A 19,014-nucleotide genomic window follows, 5' to 3' on the forward strand; every position below is an offset into this window, starting at 1 on the left:
ACTAGACAAGGTAAGGCAGTTCGCCTAGAGAAAAATAAGGGAAGGAAAATAATTCAACATACTTTTGTCTTTAACTTTGAACACTGTCATCTGTTAATAATTCTCCCGCTGCTACTGATTGGTTACTCTATCATTACTGTAATTCTCAACCACAAAAGGCTAGATTGTTCGGTTAGGTAAAGATTGAAAGGAGCCGACCTTGCAAGGGTTATGGGAGGGTCGAGTTAGGTCTTGCTACAAGAAAAAGATAAAAAGAAGATAAGAGTAAAAGGGCATCAAGCCAGGGACTCTCGCTTAGCATCCCCGCTGCGACTTTAAAAGCCCTTTCTCTTCTCTCTCGCACGCCAAGGTTGAGCTTGTATCTTCGTTCAGATTATATCGCCGTAATAATAACGTTACGTTGTAAAGAATTGAGTCTAACCAATACTATAGAATAAGCATAAGGAGGCCGCTACAGTCTGGCTGGCATGGCAAGGCATCTCTTGGCCATACGTAATCCAATCTAGACAAGGATCCTCGCTCTGCACCTGCAAAAAATTTGTTAAGCCACTTACCCACCAGAGCTCTTGGCGAAGCGTAGTGTATGCGCACGGAGCAAGGAAAACTCTGCGATGATACTCTATACTGTATTCCCCACTGCTTGGCGACAATATGGCGGCGGTGTACGTCTGGGCGGGCTTGGCATGGCCGCTGGTGGATGCTTTGGATAGACTGTGACCAATGACGAGTTCTTAATAATAGCGTGCGGCCTGTGCGTCGTCATGTGTAATTTCACCAACCATCTCTTCAAACCCGACTATTTACTGCCAAGCCGCCAAGAACAACTTCCAGTTCAACACCTAACCATGAACCGAACCAAACTCGCCTAGCACCTGGTCCAAATTCCTCCCTCGCCGTCACTGTCGCCACTTACGTCACGCAGGAGTTAGCCCCTGACAACCCCCGCATATACTCTGGGTTTATTTACAGCCCTTGCTTCCTCCGGTTGCGGTTCTCATTTTTCTCTCTAACAGCTCTGTCATCTTTACAGAAATTGAGACCTTCACAATGAATCAAAAACCAGGTGAAGAACCTGCCCACGTCTCGGGTCAGGCCAATTCGCCCATGTCGGCGCCGGCACATGCCCTCTCGTTTCGACAAGTCGCCGAGGAACTCAATGCCAATCTCGAGGATGGATTGACCACCGAAGAAGCGAAGAGACGCCTCAGCCAGTATGGCTCGAATGAGTTCGGCGAACAAGAGGGCGTCCAGCCTCTCAAGATTCTTCTAGGCCAGGTTGCCAATGCTTTGACTCTAGTGAGATGTCCCATTACCCCCCCTTTGACTTGAACGCATGACACCATTCATGTCGAGTTGAAGGTTTTTTTAGGCAATGGTAGAGTCGCTGATTTGGTGATGGGGTGAATTAGGTGCTTATTCTCGCTATGGCAGCATCACTCGGCATCCAGTCGTGGATTGAGGGTGGCGTAATTGCTGCCGTTATCCTCCTGAACATCGTTGTTGGATTTCTTCAAGAATTTAAAGCGGCAAAGACCATGGACTCTCTCCGCTCACTTAGTTCGCCTACCGCCCATGCTGTCCGCAATGGAAACAACGAGGTTGTGGTTACAGCAGAGATCGTACCTGGTGATATGGTGGAGTTGAAAACAGGTGACACTATCCCTGCTGATATCCGCCTCGTTGAGGCTGTCAATTTTGAGACCAACGAAGCATTGCTCACCGGAGAGTCACTGCCCGTTCGAAAGGAAATCAACACTACGTTCCCTGATGACACCGGCCCTGGCGACCGTCTCAATGTTGCTTATAGCTCCTCAACAGTTACTAAAGGACGAGCTCGTGGAATTGTTTTTGCTACCGGAACTTACACTGAGATCGGCCAAATCGCTGTTGCCCTTCGTGGCAAGTCCTCCCGCCGCCGCGAGCCCAAGAGAGATGCTGAGGGAAAGGCCTCGGCGGGCCGTTGGATGCAAGCCTGGACTCTGACCTTCTCCGATGCTGTTGGGCGCTTTCTGGGTGTCAACGTTGGGACGCCCCTTCAACGCAAGCTCGCCAAGCTGGCCATCTTGCTGTTGGGAGTGGCTATCGTCTGCGCTATTATTGTTCTGGGAGCCAACGAGTTCAACACTAAGAAGGAGGTCATCATCTATGCTGTTGCAACCGGTCTCTCCATGATTCCTGCTTCTCTTATCGTTGTGCTCACTATCACCATGGCCGCCGGCACTAAGCGTATGGTTCAGAGACATGTAATCGTGCGCAATCTGAAGAGCCTCGAAGCCCTAGGCGCGGTAACCAGTAAGTCATCCAAGGTGACCTTCCTGCCACTCTACTAACAGCCCAAGACATTTGTTCAGACAAGACAGGCACCTTGACCCAAGGCACCATGATCGTCAAGAAGGCGTGGGTTCCTGGACGAGGCACATACTCCATCGGTGCCACCAACGAGCCCTTCAACCCTACCATGGGTGACCTAGGCCTCCAAGAAACTCAGCCTAAGGATATCGACTTCCAAGCTGAGGACTCTGAAGGTGCCGTCATCAATCCTGAGCAGCTCGCGGCCCAAGACGGTGCCCTTCAAGCCTACCTCAACATCGCCTCGTTAGCCAATCTCGCCACTGTCCACCAAGTTGAGGGTGAATGGCATGGTCGTGGTGATCCTACCGAAATTGCTATTCAGGTTTTCGCCTCACGATTCAACTGGAACCGATGTCAACTTGCAAGTGGTGAGAAGCCTCGCTGGCGCGAAGTTGCCGAGTTTCCATTTGACTCTGATGTTAAGAAGATGTCCGTGATCTTCGAGGATAGTGAATCTCAGAAGCAATGGGTCTTTACTAAGGGTGCTGTTGAGCGTGTCTTGACCTCATGCCCTGTTTATGCTGTTGGCGATGAGATCCGAGAACTGGGAGATGATGTCAAAGAGGACGTCCTTCGCAATATGGAATCACTCGCTCGCTTAGGTCTGAGAGTTCTTGCCCTGGCTAGCCGCACTGATATTCCCCACGTCACCGATAACGAAGCCGATCTGGACCGATCCCAGTTTGAGAATGATCTCATCTTTCGAGGATTGATTGGTCTTTATGACCCTCCTCGTCCTGAGTCCGCATCGTCGGTCAAGATGTGCCACCAGGCCGGAATCAGTGTTCATATGCTTACTGGTGACCATCCCGAAACTGCCCGAGCTATTGCCCTGGAGGTTGGCATTCTGCCTGAGAAGATTTCGCAGATCCCCAAGGACGTTGCCAAATCCATGGTCATGGCCGCATCTGAATTTGACAAGTTAACTGATGCTGAGGTCGACAATCTTCCTCTACTGCCGCTTGTTGTTGCACGGTGCGCTCCCCAAACGAAGGTACGCATGATTGAGGCCCTGCACCGCCGTAAAGCTTTCGTTGCTATGACTGGTGATGGCGTCAACGACTCGCCAAGTCTAAAGCGGTCCGATGTTGGTATCGCGATGGGCTTGGCCGGATCAGATGTAGCCAAAGAGGCTTCCGACATCGTCCTCATGGATGATAACTTCGCATCGATTCTGAATGCTGTGGAAGAAGGTCGACGCATGTTTGATAATATCCAAAAGTTTATTCTCCATGTTCTTGCGGAGAATATCGCCCAGGCGTGCACTCTCCTTATTGGGCTAGCCTTCAAGGATCGCAATGGATTGTCTGTTTTTCCCTTGGCCCCAGTCGAAATTCTGTGGATTATCATGATCACTTCCGGTATGCCAGATATGGGCCTTGGCTTTGAGATTGCGGCACCTGATATCATGCAGCGCCCACCCCAGAATGTGAGTATTCGTTCTTGATATTCTATGTATGCACTTTGCTAACATCGCAATAGTTGAAACAAGGCGTTTTTACCCCAGAGCTACTCCTTGATATGGTAGTCTATGGCCTCTGGATGGCAGCCCTATGCCTAGCCTCATTTGTTCTGGTCCTCTACGGCTTTGGTCGTGGCGCCGATGATATCGGTGAGAACTGTAACAACAGTTATAGTGAGGACTGTAAAGTTATTTTCAGAGCCCGTTCGACCACCTTTGCCTGCCTCACGTGGTTTGCGCTATTCCTGGCTTGGGAAATGATCAACATGCGGCGATCATTCTTCCGTATGCAGCCCAAGAGCAAGCGATACTTTACTCAGTGGATGCATGACGTCTGGCGCAACTCCTTCCTATTCTGGGCTATTGTCGCGGGCTTTGTTACAATGTTTCCTATCATCTATATCCCCGGACTGAACACTGTCGTTTTCAAGCACGCGCCGATCTCATGGGAGTGGGGCATTGTTTTTATCGCGGCGGTGGTCTTCTTTATGGGGATCGAATTTTGGAAATGGCTTAAGCGAGTCTACTTCCGCCGCCAGGCTCGTAAGGTGTCTGGTAACGTTGCGGATTTGGAGACTCGTGTTTTTGGACGCTACTACAACATGGGTACCGGCAGCCAGGATGAAGAGACAGGAGCCAGTGCGGGAGAGAAGGTGGCTCAGTAAGTCGCGTTCGGCCGATGAGATGCAAGCAGACCAACATATTCTGAGCATTATGCCAGCTCCTTCTTGTGGCCTGCCATAGAGGCATCCTGGGACGGAGAATTGAAGATTTATAGAATAGGTAAAGTCCTTGCGGATAGGTAAGTATGGGATGTGCCTTTGATGAGATGTAGATTTTGGTAAAGTTACGTAGCTCAGCAATAGTGAGTAATACGAACCATAATGCATCCGGAAATCTAAAGGGTGAAAAAGGAAACCGATCACCCACACTGTTTATAACACAGGTGGTAGCTGGCAGTTAGGCCGACGGTGTAATCTTTGTAGGTTTTACATGCTGGTTAGCCGATCACAATACAAAGAAAAGCGAGGACAAGGAAGTCAGATCATAGCTAAAAAAGGATTATAGTTACGAAACCGAGCCCCAACATTACAGACGCTGAGCTAGCAAGTCGCTTTATGGCTTTTGATGTTCAGACCAACTTGGGCATCAACCAGTTATGACATCTAAATATTGTTTATTATGCACCGAATCCAGATCTATGCCAACATATTAAGGCATCATAAGTTTTACAGTCTAACTACAGGGTAAAAAACTATAAAACAAATTTAGTATAAAAATAGCATAGAGTGATACTCAATCTTGACAGGAAGGGAATGAGACGACGAAACTAGTAGTTGTTAAATCTTTTTATGTTAAAATCAATTCTACCCTTGCAAGACGCTCAATTGCAGTCGCCTTGGACCAGTCCATCAGCAATCCACGAGCTAGGCGCATAAGTAATAGAACCCATCAAAACGCCCGACATAAGTCCAGCTCTGGGAAAAAGTAATAAACCACTTCAGGCGCCTCGCAGCATTTCAATGTTAGACGGGGGACCTACAGGTGACAGCTCTCTACATCAGATGACATACGCTTCCTAGCACGCGACAACGACCCCTCACTCGCTACCTTTGTTTGTTTGTTTGTTTGTTTGTTTGTATATTTTTCGTCTGGGTGGCTGTAACGAAGCCAGATCTCCTACTGGAGCAAAAGACGTGCTGAGCTAGCTAGGTACAGGGAAACCCCGCTTCCTTCACCATCCAGCATACCAATGGCACAAAAGGTGCTGTATTTCTCAAGCCCGTCACCCGTCAGCGGGTTCGGGGGCAATCTACTGTCGAGCTTTTTCCACCGACCAGAATTCTCTCACGCATCACTACATCTGCTGACGCAGTCCACAATCTCCAGTAACCAAGTTGTAGCTCGTAGTCGACTGTCGTGGCGGCAGGGAAAAACCTTGGGAAGGAATCAGAGGCCGGCGGTGCGGCTTGCCTTCAAAGGGGAAAAACCCATCGCAATCGGCGTCGTTGATCGGGAGGATGTCGCTACCGATGCCACGGGCACCGTCCTCCGATATCTAAGGCGTTCTGGTTCTGAGGTGCCGCCATTAGATCCGACAAAGGTGTTGTCAGAGAAGGTGAACTCTCCAAAATTCCTTCTCTGAAAACTGCTGTTAGGGAGCCGATGGCGTCCCCGCAGTATTGTGTGGCCGAGTAGCCCGTAGAAAATCCCGCTCCTAACAGTGCACTAACAGTGCGTGCCAAGAAAGAATTTTTACAGGGGAGAGTTGTCACTCGCTACCTTCACGCCGATAGACCTTGTGTCGCAGGGTAGGCATTAGTAATCTAGCTATATGCTTTAAGTAACTCTGCGGGATGGAATACCCCGCACAAGAGACAACTTAAGACATCAATCAACACATTTGCTGCTGCTCATCATATTCACTCTAACCCTTTAAGCACGCTAAGTGCGACACCTTGCGTGCAATGTAATCATTGTCCTCTGAAAAGCGGGGCTGCTGGTTCTGGACGCCTTGGCGGGTTACTTGGCGCTGTCATCTTCCACTCGTTAAGATCTCTCGACCCGCGCCCCAAGGCAATGCTAATCTGTCACACCTTGGGGACAAGGCGTAATAATGACCGTGCGAAGCAGCTATTGACTACTGTCATTGACTTCTCTTTGTTACTAGTTATCGCTTGGAGGCACCAATGTGCGTTAGATATGTAAAAAGGGAGCTTAGCATGGGTAACCTATATGGATACAGTATCATAATAACAAAGACTCCCACCGTTTTGAAGCCAAGGCCAAGTTATCGGAGTCCTCGGCAGCGAAATCAAGAGTTGAGGCCATACTAGAAGCGGGGTCATCTTGGCGAAGCTCTTGGCAGAAATTCCTAGCAACGTAGTGCTGTATCAGCCCGTTCGCCTGAATCCCTTCCTTGTCTTGTTTAGACTCATTTACCTGGGAGAAAAAATCTGGTTGGCAGTCAATTCTGCATTAAGAAAAGCAACCTACTTTCGCCACCAGCAGTTACAACGTATTCGGACCGCTTTACTGTCGATAAGACTCGAACAGGTGGCCTGTGATTTCGTCTGCGGGTGGTTGGAAGATGCCGCTACAGGAACTTACTGTCCTGCCAGAACCACAAGGTGGTCATGAGTACCATTTAGGCTCCAACCACACGAAGAGACTCACATCAAGGACTCAGAGCAACCTTCGAGCATACGGCGACGGTAGGCGCGCATGCCGTTGCTGGTATCGAGTCAGTGGAACTCTAATAAACATATCACAGCACAGCTTACGTCCGAGAAGCAAGGCTGGCGCGGCAACACTGGTAGAGAGGTGCGGCAAGTGCTGGGAAGTAGCGGGCCGTACGAAGTTCAGTATCGCGTTCGTCTCGTGCAGGAAAAAGGATAATGGAGCGGGCGCAGAACTATATGCAGTCAAGAATGTCCAGCGACAGCCGAAGGAGACAGAACATATGTGCATAAGACGGTCGACCGCAGAGTTTTGTGTTTTAAGCGCGCTTCCGAATGTAATATGCACACTCGAATTGCTCATGGACACAAAGGGTGACTACTGCGAGGTGATGGAGTGCTGCTCTGGTGGTGACTTGCATAACTTGATGCGCATGGTGGGCACGTTGAAGTGGCAGGACGCGGACTGCAATATCAAACAATTGATGCGCGGTGCTGAATATCCATGAGATAGGGGTTGCGCATCTTGAACTCAAGTGTGAGAACCTTCTTTTTACTGGCGACGGCATTCTCAAAATCAGCGACTTTGGCCATAGTGAATGTGTCCGCCTTGGTTGGGACAAAGAGGTTCATACGGTTTCCGGAATCCGAGGCTCGGGTCCATACATCGCTCCTGAGGAAGATCTTACGCACGATACCTTATGGAACGCCGGCAGCAGGAGGGCTTTGGCCCAATCGAATCGTTGCCCCGAGTAACTTCTCTGGTCCGTCAATATTACGGTCGCATTCTAGGAGCTGAAATTTACATCTTGTCTAGTTACACAGTCGAAATACCATATATTGCCTCTTGGACCCCAATCCATCCAGCCGGCTTACGGCATCGCATGTATCGAGATCCGAATGGGGGCCGGAGATCAGACTTTGCAAGGCTAGCGAGTGTTTTTGACCGTGAAATATACCATGTTAGCGCTAAAAACTATACCCTTATGGCAAGGAGATAACACCGCTTGATGACGACGCATCGCCTCGGCCGTTTCCGACATCTTAGGAGATAGTGGAGTTTGAGGGCTGAGCCGTATATAACTAGAGAGTACGCTCCCAATGATCGGTTATCAGCTAAATTGTACGTCGAGCGGGTCGAGCTTAGAAGCTGTCACTTAGAAAGCCGGATATGTCCCAACGTTCATTGTCGAGGGACAGACCAGTTCCCTTGCGTTTCGACCACCGTTAACCTGGCTTCAAGACAGTCGCGAACTACCCTGATTATTTTGAGCATCCTAGCTATCTACTCCTAAGACAAGAGATATGCATATAGCCATAGCGTATGATGATATGACAACGATGTGTAGCTGAGTCTCTTTCTAACCTTTCTAGCTTGTTGCGGGCTTAGATGTAGGTGACGCCACTTTTCAATTATGCCAGCGCTAGAAGGCCGCCTGACAAAGTTGTATGTTTTGACCCCATTGCGACCGCAGGACTTGTGATGCCGTGATACGGCGAAGCGGATTCGGATCTAGCATGCAGTAAATAATATCCCGGCAGTTTGACTAATTGCCTCGTTAGTCAATAGTTTAATCGTGAAAAGCCAAGCACACGGGAACGGAACTTACTGGGTTTAACGACTCAATTGGACTGAAACCTTCCTCTTGACGACGATCCTTGAGATAGTGTGCATATATCTCATCCTGATCCTTTCTGGCCTGATGCCAGAGGTAACTCCCCGTGCGCATGACAATATAAATGACACCGCAAGCCCAGACATCGACTGCTCGGCCATCGTATTCCTGATCTGTATACACTTCTGGAGCGATATATGGTCCTGAACCGCATAACCCGGACATAAGATGGACGTCATTCTCCCAAGCCATGCGAAAGCAGTCGCTGTTGCCGAAATCACTGATCTTGAGGCTGCCGTGCCTGGTAAGCAGCAGATTTTCTGGCTTGAGATCGCGGTGCGCTACACCCATCTCGTGCAAGTACTCGATGCCGCGCATCAACTGCTTAAAGAAGCAGTCCGCCTCCTCTACCTCTAACTTCCCTGCCGAGTACACTAGCGTGAATAGGTCGCCACCTTCGCAGTATTCTATCACCTGGCAGTAGTTCCCCTTCTCATCTGTCAGTAGCTCGAGCGTGCGGATCACATTTGGATGGCGTAGCTCGCTGAGGACGCAGAACTCAGCGGTTAAGCGCCTGATGTACTCATCCTCCGTCTCCCGCGACCGACGCTGGAGCTCCTTCACCGCGTATAGTTCTTCGCCAATTCCATTCTCCTTTTTCTTGCGCGAAACATGGACGATGCCAGATGCGCCATATCCAACCACTTCCTGGCACCTGCCGTACTTTGCCGACAATATAGGTCCCTTATTATCCTCCTGCGGCTGCTTCTTGCTCAGTATTTTCCTCCATCGATCAAATAGCGACCTTTTGCGCAGTTTTTGTTCAATACGGTGCCCATGCCCTTCTTGCAGTGCGATGAACCGCTGCAGCGGCGCAGTGTTGCTGCCATCGAAATTGGTTAAATTTGGAATCAGAGGCGCTTCATCCGCGTTCATGTCAGTTGATACTGCTTTTCGAGTATCAGGTGCCGGCTCTGCAGAGGAGTTCGAGGGCTGCACAGTGCTACCTTCGACCTCTAAATTAGTAGTAGCAGTCGCATTGTGCTGCAGTCGCCTCAGCTTGGCGATGTTTCTCAACGATTCCATAATTAAGGCTTACCCCTCTCGTTACAGCAGAGTGGACCGTAAGTGCTCTCAGGATAGCCGCCCACAACAAGCCTGGGGATGGCTGCGAATATGATGCGGCGGTAGTGAGATTCGCATTTGTCTGCAGGCCACGAACGCAAGAATTGTCGTCTCGAGAAAGCCAAACTCAAGTGTAGACTGTTTAAATCGAAAGTATATCGAGCGAGTCCCCAGATTCCCCGGTTGCAAGAAGGATAGGTTTAGGTGGAAATTACTGTCTTGTTACTCTCCTGTTCTGACCTGTGGCAATATTATTGAGGTAGATACTTCGGTCGTTCGTGTGGCATCTCCACCAAGATTGGCGCCGAAAGTGCGGGCGTAGCCTTTATGTGCTGAGAGTCATTTATGATGCCAGGCTTCTCTTGGCGAAATCAAGCTAAAGTGCTAATGCCATTCTTACACAATAACGGGACTGTGGGAAGACGAATCACCGATATAGTGATACCAGATGGCTAGCAAGAGTTCCGCTTCCGGCACCTCAGATCATGTTAAAAAAAAAAAAATGAAAAAAAAAAAAAAACTGGCAAAGTAATAGCGAAATTCTTTTTGTTGGCCATGGGTTCGAGGAATTGACTGGTAGGCAGCAGAATACTTGAGGCATTTTTGGCTGCCAAGGTTTTGCCAAGATCTTGGCTTGTTGGTGATGACAGGGTATTACATCAGCTGAGTACATACATGCCAATGCAAGCTAGAGCAGGCTACAACACTTCAATATGCACTCCTTCGCAAAAAGCAGCGATTTTGATGACTTCACGATTGAGGGGTGGTTTGGGTACGGCCCCGAGATCACAAGGGAAACTTGGTCACAAGAGATCGCCTTCCAGGCCTCCAAAAAAAATCCAAAGAAATCTCCCAATAAAGAGAATGCTTCTTGTAGATAGTTTCTCAGCTCATAAGGATCCCCAATTTATTTGGTATTATATAATGTTCGATATTATCCCTTATTAACTCCTTAGTCATACAACTCATCTCCTTTAGCCTCTTGATATGGGGGTCTATCAGCATCTCAAGCGCGCACAAAGAAGTGCTTTATACGACTTCACTGGAGGCGGCGGCCTTCAATTATCGAGATTTCAGTTCCTCGGTATGTCGAATTGTCTATAAAAAGTTGCCTTGAGAGCTTGTTATATATATATATTGGCTGGGAAAAGTCAGGTTTTTAGCTAATTGACCGGGAAGTTGTTTTGGAACCACTACGACGAGCAGCTCATGAGCAAACCGAATCTTTAATTCCCAACCTTATTCATCCTGTTACTCCAATAACAGCCAAAAAACAGTTCAATTCGATACGAGATGAGCTTCAAATTCTCAGCAGTCCAACGAGAGCTACCTTAGAAGATGCAGAGTCTTTTTTAGACTATGCAATTATCGCCAAATTGGCGCAGAAGGATATTGTAAAATTACAGAAGGAAAAGCTCGAACTGGAGGCACGCCAGATTCGTAACCCCGATGGAGGTGCTTATACAATCCGGCAGTTGCGTGAGATGGTGTCAGATCGAGCTCAACAGGAATTGCAGATAACTAACAAAAGGCAGGCAAAAGACCAGGAAGCATGGTTCAAGCAGCTTCGCGAGGAAGCCCTCCTCAAAGAAGATAATAGACCGAAATTACGAGGAAGAGCAGCTGCCAAAGCGAAGGCGTCACGAGAAGCTCTAGAGGCAACTCGGTGGGAGGAAATCCACAAAACCTTCACTGATCCAAATACAATTGAGGAGCAACAACGCCAGCTACGACGACGGGAGGTAGCTAATAAGGAAAATCGATTCTTGATGATTACAATGGTACCAAAATCACACCTTGAAGCTATTCCTAACCTCGAGAAATGGGTCGGAGAAAACTCTCGCCCCGGCGAGGCTAACGAGGCTGAAGTTATATATGTTCAAACCGATATCGCCGATGATTTCATCTCGGTAGACTCAACACGAAAGTTACCTTCTTTGCCAGGGACCTCGGGCTCCGATGAGGATGATATTGAGATCAGTACGTGCCCCCAGGTGGTAGCTACCAGAGGCGGCCCTTCTAATCACTCAATGATGCCATTTGGCGTGACAATTGATGTAGAGGAAGAGATTGAAATATCCGTGATGCCTCAGAATGGATGGGGCTACGAGCGTGGGCCGAATCATTATTCTGATGAAGAAGATGAAGGTTATGTAGAGGTGGATTGGGTTATTTTGCCTGCGCCGAGGTCGCGGGGTCGGACTGACCGTTCAAAAAAGTAACAACACAACACGATAGTTTGCAGTTCAATTTGAACGAATTTGCTATTGAGAAGTATATGAGATTACAGCAATTGAATCATATAACCTTTATCTTCATACAACCAAAATTGCCTATCGCAGTTTATACGAAGGTTACGTTATGTGGTTATGGTTTGTACGCGGTTAGAGGTTACGGCACCCCCTCTTAGAAACAGAAGGGGGGGAGGGGCAAAACCACTTTTATCAACCCGCCGGGTAGTTTCGAGTCGTCGCATGTGCTTTGTTTAATGCGGCCTTGTCAAACTTTTAGACATAATTGCTTACCAAGTTCAATCATTACAAGTGTCTTAGAACTGAGGCATGTAAAGCAAACTTCGGCATGCTTATCTACCTCGAGAAATATTAAGGTTGCGCGTTACTCTGGTGCTCTCTACTGGTAACTCATGAGCCCCAAAAGTGTGATAGGGCTCTCTTATCTCTATACGTAAATAAGTATCGGAGAATACCTCTTTTGAAGTCAGACTTGTCCTTAAAGCTTGCTGTCATCGTTTTTTTTTTTTTTTTTTTTTTTTTTTTCGAACTTACAGTTTCCATCACGAGAAAGTCACGAAAGGGCAAGCTGTGTAAACGAGTGACATGATATATAACGTAACAGGCCATGTGTCCTTGTGGAACTAAAACGAGAGGAGAGGTTAGGGCAAAGACCCATACTGACTAACCTACATACCAGTCTCCATTCTTAGACAAATCTCAAACCACCCTTCTTCTTCGGAGATTGGCGCCCCTTGCCAAGATCCTCATCATCAGAAAACTCATGATCCTCATTAGCAGACCTGCTAACCGGCAAGCCAACAGCATTGGCATCGACATGGCGACTAAAGCGGTTGTACGCAATAAAAGTATCCTTATCGCCAGCCACCGCATTGGCAGGGGTGGCAACCTGCATCGAAATGCGCCTCAGCTCAACAGCATCCTCCTTGATAGGCGCCTTGCCGGTGTAGTGATAAAAGACGTTGAGTGCAGGGATCGATAGACCGTGGACAATGATGGAAAACAGCACGAGCCAGTAAACTGTCGGCCCCATAGCTCGAACAAGGTTGGTCTCCTCCTCATCACCCTCACCATCATGCGGAAACAAATGTCTGGCGTGCTCAACATAGAAAACGGCGCCAGCGCCGATGGGTCCGAAATAACCCATGAAGAGTGCCTCTTTCCAGTTTGTGCAAACACCAGGCATCAGCTTATAAAAGGCAAAAATGGCAGGTAATCGGCGGAAGATGAGAACGAGGAGTCCAAGACCTAGAAGACGACCCCATGTGATGCCAGTGCCAGTAGGGTCGTTGAAGTCTGACCAAGGCAGAATAGCACCGATGTACATGAATCCGCCGAAATTGAGAAGGACGTCAACACATGAATTAACTTCGTCGTGACGGAGTTCAGTCTCGCGGAGGTAGTGGCCGTCCCAGTTCAAGGCGCAGCCAGCGACGAAGCAGGCCAAAAGGTCGTCAGTGCCGAGAGCTCCGCAGGTTCCGACGATGAACAGGCCCAGGGCTGTGGGAAAGAGGACGTAAGACTCGTTATCGATCCACTTCCTGTATAAGATAGGATTAGAACAAGGTGGAAAATGGCAGACAATGAATACTGCAGGTGTTGATATGATGTTGCGGCGTTGTAGAGATCACTTACCATCTCAGAGCAAGGCGAACAGCCTTGCAAGATCCATACCCAACAACGGCACCATATGCAATGGACAAGACAATGGTATACAGCCACGTCTCAACGAACCATTCTGTGAGAGCCACTCCAACTCCACCACCCAGACGTCCAACCTCACCAGCACGAGCCATCAAAGTATGAGCAACGGAATGACCAGCTTCACCTGCAGCTCCAGCCTTGGCACCAGCACCAGGGATCTCTGCGTGCTGAATCAAGTATGTAGCAAGCATCAAAAACGGGAAACCGAAACCGTCGTTGGCACCCGCTTCGGCAGAGATGATCTCGCGTAGTGGACGAGCGACATATTTATCGGCGAAAGGGCCTTTGGCGATGGCCTGTGAGAGGATGGGATCGGTGCAGGTGACGCAGGAGCCGATGACGAGAGCGGCCAGGAGTGTTAACTTGGGAATCGTGAGCATGATACAGGCTGTTGTACAGAGCCACATGACGGTCATGATGGGGAGAAGACAAAGTGCCATTTCTTTCCACCGTGCGAGACCATATTTGGCTGGGAGTTGGTAGCCTGCGATGACGAGCTGAACGCCAATCATAACCCGAGCGACGCCCTAGTTCTTTGGGATCAGTATTTGCTCGTAGCGTCTTGTAGATAAGCTGCGTGGGATGGCTGGGGACAAACCAGAGTGATGGCGTTAGTCTGGCCTGGTTCGGCAGAGCCCCATTTCTCGCTCTCGATAAATTTGGCTGCTAAAGGTCCAAGGATGACGCCAATGAAGACGGCGGGGACTAGGAGGTGTTAGATACTGTAGTGATGTGAAGGCAGAGGACGAAAGGACTGGAATGGGGATGTGGGGTACTGACGGGCTTCACCAAGATACCAAGCCTGCTTGATCTTGACCGAGATGATGCCATAGAGAATCGTGAAGGCGCCTAGATACAAACATGTAAGCAAAGGCCTTAGCGGCAAGAGCCAAGAGATGGATGGGCGCCAAGGTACGGACCCAAGACGCTGAGCACGATGTTCAGCTCGCTAAGGTTCAGGACAGGCATCTTGGCGATGTCACCGTGTGCCTCGAAATAATAAGATGGACAGAGGAAAAGGGAGAAAAGAGAAAAAAATAGAAAAGGGGAAAAGGAAAAGAAAAGAGAAAAAAAAAAAATATAATAGAGGTCCAGCCTATGAAAACAAAAAGAGATGGAAAGGAAGCTAAGTCATTCTCCGGGGGCTATCCGTTCATCTTTAAAGGCATCTGCATCAACCGAGATAAGGGATATTTTAGCCAGCGCCAGACGAACTAGGGGAGAGCTAATGGCTCCGAAACGGCAAGGAACAACAGTCTTCATAAATAGGGCCTAAAAAAAAGGAAACAGAACAAAAAGAGAGAGGCTAGAAAAAGATCCACGTCCATGACACGCTCGGTGATTCCGCTGGCGATTCAAGCGATGACAACACGTCTCTCGCCAGCACTCCTCTTGAGTCTCTCGGTCCTCGATAAGGAGGATGCAGAGCAGAGTCGGTGTCTGGGCGAGGTGGGTGAAACTCTTGACAACGGCGCCATCGCTGGTGGCGGTTGTCTTGGCGTCGGGGGTTGATGAGGAGTTATCTTGGCGATCACAATTAGAGGTGGAGACTCGAGTCAGGGAGACGCTATTTGGAATTCTGCTGGAGGGTTATGGAAATGGAAATCGGTCGCGTGTCTATCCGACGGGAGCCTCGTCTGGAGTACACAACTGGCCGTTTTCGGGCGTTTAAAATAAGCATAAAAAGGCGTGTCGGACATGGTGCTTTCACAGTCTCTCAATCTCGCAACCATTTCACTTATTCGCCATGGATATCAGAAGGAACGGGGTAACGAATTATGGACCGTCTGTTTTAGCGCGTGTTGCCGCGGCTGTGAATAGCCTCGAGACAGGTTCCGTCCGTGTCTCGAGTTGTAGGGTCGAAGCTGCATTGGGAACCTTGAATGGACAGGAGAAACGCAGATCCTTGTCGACTTGTCCAGGGTCAGGTTGTGTGGAGGCCGGGACTTTGAGGACCAACCGGATCACTCCAAGTCTCAGATTCGGAATCTATAATATTTTTAAGCATAAAAATGTCCACAAGATTAAAAAAAAAAACCCTTGGCTTCTCCTGCGGCCATTGTTTTTACTGTCTCCGCGCTACTACCCTGGAGAGGGAATACCCCCAGGCCCGCCCAGATCCGAAACATGATACGTCAGCAGAATATCACGGCGCTTTGACATCGGGGCTGCAACTCATGTCAAACAGTAATTGCGTGAAAACGATAGATCCCGAGAGATCTGCGCTTTTTCTTCCATCGACGGGGCTCCACACAAGGAGCCTCAAAAACTCCTAAATATAGATGTGAGTAAAAAGCGTTCCTCGATCCCCCGCGGGGGGGAGGGGGTGGTGGGACTCTTCCGCTCGCTACAGATCAAGCCCATCAGTATTGGCCCGAGGTCGAGGGCGCCGACGAGATGGACTTGCAAACACCAGCTGTGTCAATGTGCGGGGGATGCCTTACCAGGTAATGTTCCATGACTGTTTCTTGGGCAATGTCATGAAGGTTCCTCAAGCTAATGTTCCATAAGGTGACCTATCATGTGTGCTTTTTACGGAAATAGAATATGAAAACTCGGGAGCATATCGGAACTCTCAGCAAACGCCACGCCAGCCTCCGCCCATACCGGACTAGTTTCTTTGCTCCTCTCTTCTCTTTCCCAGGACACCTGCTAAGACAGTTATCAAAGTCCTCGCCAGGGCCTACCAGGCCCAAAGCCACGGTGCGGGACGGCTAGTCGACACGCGAGCATCTTATGTCCAGCCAATTCTCCATCCTGATTCCCTGGACGCTGCTTTTTCATGTGCTCTCCCTCTTGGCGGAGGGGGGGAAGTGGGGTTGGATCGGGAGGCAGACGGCACGCACCTCAGGATAGGTTGAAAGGGAAAGTTACGTGTACGGGACTAACTCCGCTGTGTGTCCTTGTGTTGGGTCCATGATAAAAGGGACATGATCTTCTGTCGTCCTTCTGGCTCTTGTTTCTCTCTCTTCTCTTACTCTTCAAATTTCTTCACCAGTCAAAGACCCTCAGTGCAGTGACTTTCTAGCCTATTCCTTCTGTCCACGTATTTCCTCTCGGCTATCTTGCCACCTTCCCAAGCAAGAACAGCACAGAACTAGAGCCCTCGAAAAAACAACCTCTTGTCCCATCTAATCGTCCTCCTACCGCGCCGGATGAAATACTCCCAATCGCCATGAGCCAGCAGTTGATCGAGGAGGCGCCTCATGTCTCCGGGCAATCCAACACGCCCATGACGGCGCCCGCCCACGCCCTCACCTTCGAACAAGTCGCCGAGCAGCTTCAGTGTCATACCGTCGACGGCTTGAGGACGGCCGAAGCCGAGAGACGTCTTAAGGAGTGCGGCCGCAACGAGTTCGACGAGCAGCAGGGTGTCCAGCCCATCAAGATCTTCATCGGTCAGATTGCCAACGCTTTGACTCTAGTGAGATGTCCACCATTCCATGGCCCTTCCAAGGAATCTCACAGCGACTTTGCCCACGTTGTCCTTGATTGTGAGCCTCGGAGGGAGATTTACTGATTCGCTGATTTGTAGGTGCTCATCCTCGCCATGGCGGCTTCCTTTGGAATCCAGTCTTGGATTGAAGGCGGCGTTGTTGCTGCAGTCATCATGCTCAACATCGTCGTGGGTTTCTTCCAGGAGTTCCAAGCTGCCAAGACCATGGACTCCCTCCGCTCGCTAAGTTCCCCCACAGCTCATGCCGTGCGCGATGGGAATAATCAGGTTATCGTGACTGCTGAGATTGTCCCTGGTGACTTGGTCGAGCTCAAGACGGGCGATACCATCCCTGCTGATACCCGCCTTATTGAAGCTGTCAACTTCGAGACCAACGAAGCTCTCCTCACTGGAGAGTCTCTCCCTGTCCGAAAGGAGACGGCGTCCATTTTCCCTGATGATACCGGCCCTGGTGACCGCCTCAACGTCGCCTATAGCTCGTCGACTGTCACCAAGGGTCGTGCTCGTGGTATCGTCTTCGCTACTGGTATCTACACCGAAATCGGCCAGATCGCTGTTGCTCTCCGTGGCAAGTCCTCTCGTCGTCGTGAGCCCAAGCGCCGCGAAGATGGAACTGCCTCGACTGGTCGCTGGATGCAGGCTTGGACCTTGACCTTTTCTGATGCTGTTGGCCGTTTCCTCGGCGTCAACGTTGGAACCCCCCTCCAGCGCAAACTGTCCAAGCTGGCCCTTCTTCTTTTGGGAACTGCTATTGCCTGTGCCATTATTGTCCTCGGTTCCAACGAGTTCAACACTAAGCGGGAGGTCATCATCTACGCTGTAGCCACTGGCTTATCCATGATCCCGGCTTCTCTGATTGTCGTTCTTACTATTACCATGGCCGCTGGCACGAAACGCATGGTCCAGAGGAACGTCATAGTCCGCAACCTCAAGAGTCTCGAGGCCCTTGGTGGAGTCACTAGTATGTCCCGTCGTGGTCCTCCATCCCGAGTCGAACCTGTTACTAACACTCGTATTAGACATCTGCTCTGACAAGACCGGTACCCTTACCCAGGGCACCATGATCGTCAAGAAGGCATGGATTCCTGGCCGTGGTACCTATTCAGTCGGCGCTACTAGCGAGCCCTTCAACCCCACCCAGGGACAACTTGGTCTCCAGGATGCTCAGCCCAAGGACATCGACTTCCAGCTTAGTGACGCCGAAGGCACCCCCATCAATCCCGAGGAGGTCGTTGCCAGGGATCCCACACTCCAGGAATACTTGAACGTTGCTTCTCTGGCTAACCTCGCCACTGTCCATCAGGTTCAAGGCGAATGGCATGGCCGTGGCGACCCCACTGAGATTGCCATCCAAGTCTTTGCCTCGCGATTTAACTGGAACCGTCTCCGCCTCGCTACAGGAGAGAAGCCTCAATGGCACGAGGTTGCCGAGTTCCCGTTCGACTCTGACGTGAAGAAGATGTCTGTCATTTTCGAACATGATCAGTCGCAGAAGCAATGGGTCTTCACCAAGGGCGCTGTTGAGCGAGTCCTTTCCTCTTGCCCCCGCTATGCTGTCGGTGATGAGATCAAGCACCTCACGCCAGATGTTGAGCAAGATATTCTCAGAAACATGGAGGCTCTTGCCCGACTTGGACTCCGAGTTCTCGCCCTCGCCAGCCGAACTGATATTCGCCACGTTATCGACAACGAAGCTGAACTGGACCGAGGTCTTTTCGAGACTGACCTTGTCTTCCGTGGCCTTATCGGCCTGTACGATCCCCCTCGCCCCGAGTCTGCGCCTTCTGTCCGTCAGTGCCATGAGGCCGGCATCAGCGTTCACATGCTCACTGGTGACCACCCTGAGACTGCCCGTGCTATCGCTCTT

At 49.9% G+C, this 19,014-nt stretch overlaps 7 protein-coding genes across 7 annotated transcripts; 4 read left to right on the forward strand and 3 right to left on the reverse strand.

Annotated features, from left to right (window-relative positions):
- Nucleotides 1-1,047: 1,047 nt before the first annotated feature.
- On the forward strand, nt 1,048-4,479 carry FOXG_07251 (potassium/sodium efflux P-type ATPase, fungal-type; the record flags this gene model as incomplete). Its single annotated transcript, XM_018385863.1, has 4 exons — nt 1,048-1,296; nt 1,410-2,292; nt 2,334-3,781; nt 3,835-4,479. The coding sequence occupies 4 exons, from the start codon at nt 1,048-1,050 to the stop codon at nt 4,477-4,479; spliced, it is 3,225 nt and encodes a 1,074-aa protein (XP_018244603.1).
- Nucleotides 4,480-7,467: 2,988 nt separating this feature from the next.
- On the reverse strand, nt 7,468-7,626 carry FOXG_07252 (uncharacterized protein; the record flags this gene model as incomplete). The annotated part of the gene is made up of 1 exon (XM_018385864.1): nt 7,468-7,626. One exon carries the CDS (start codon nt 7,624-7,626, stop codon nt 7,468-7,470), a length of 159 nt encoding a protein of 52 aa, XP_018244604.1.
- Nucleotides 7,627-8,417: 791 nt separating this feature from the next.
- Nucleotides 8,418-9,545, reverse strand: FOXG_07253 (HAL protein kinase; the record flags this gene model as incomplete). Its single annotated transcript, XM_018385865.1, has 2 exons — nt 8,418-8,540; nt 8,604-9,545. 2 exons carry the CDS (start codon nt 9,543-9,545, stop codon nt 8,418-8,420), a joined length of 1,065 nt encoding a protein of 354 aa, XP_018244605.1.
- Nucleotides 9,546-10,721: 1,176 nt separating this feature from the next.
- On the forward strand, nt 10,722-11,956 carry FOXG_19712 (uncharacterized protein; the record flags this gene model as incomplete). Its single annotated transcript, XM_018399977.1, has 2 exons — nt 10,722-10,818; nt 10,914-11,956. The coding sequence occupies 2 exons, from the start codon at nt 10,722-10,724 to the stop codon at nt 11,954-11,956; spliced, it is 1,140 nt and encodes a 379-aa protein (XP_018244606.1).
- A 718-nt stretch (nt 11,957-12,674) lies between these two features.
- On the reverse strand, nt 12,675-14,659 carry FOXG_07254 (uncharacterized protein; the record flags this gene model as incomplete). Its single annotated transcript, XM_018385866.1, has 5 exons — nt 12,675-13,527; nt 13,622-14,217; nt 14,289-14,395; nt 14,471-14,539; nt 14,611-14,659. The coding sequence occupies 5 exons, from the start codon at nt 14,657-14,659 to the stop codon at nt 12,675-12,677; spliced, it is 1,674 nt and encodes a 557-aa protein (XP_018244607.1).
- Nucleotides 14,660-15,016: 357 nt separating this feature from the next.
- Nucleotides 15,017-15,202, forward strand: FOXG_19713 (uncharacterized protein; the record flags this gene model as incomplete). Its single annotated transcript, XM_018399978.1, has 1 exon — nt 15,017-15,202. The coding sequence occupies one exon, from the start codon at nt 15,017-15,019 to the stop codon at nt 15,200-15,202; it is 186 nt and encodes a 61-aa protein (XP_018244608.1).
- A 1,663-nt stretch (nt 15,203-16,865) lies between these two features.
- FOXG_07255 (Na+-exporting ATPase) lies at nt 16,866-18,950 on the forward strand (the record flags this gene model as incomplete). Its single annotated transcript, XM_018385867.1, has 4 exons — nt 16,866-17,114; nt 17,226-18,108; nt 18,167-18,883; nt 18,943-18,950. The coding sequence occupies 4 exons, from the start codon at nt 16,866-16,868 to the stop codon at nt 18,948-18,950; spliced, it is 1,857 nt and encodes a 618-aa protein (XP_018244609.1).
- Between the last annotated feature and the right edge of the window lie 64 nt (nt 18,951-19,014).

Source organism: Fusarium oxysporum, chromosome 6 (assembly GCF_000149955.1).
Source record: "Fusarium oxysporum f. sp. lycopersici 4287 chromosome 6, whole genome shotgun sequence".
Taxonomy (NCBI): domain Eukaryota; kingdom Fungi; phylum Ascomycota; class Sordariomycetes; order Hypocreales; family Nectriaceae; genus Fusarium; species Fusarium oxysporum.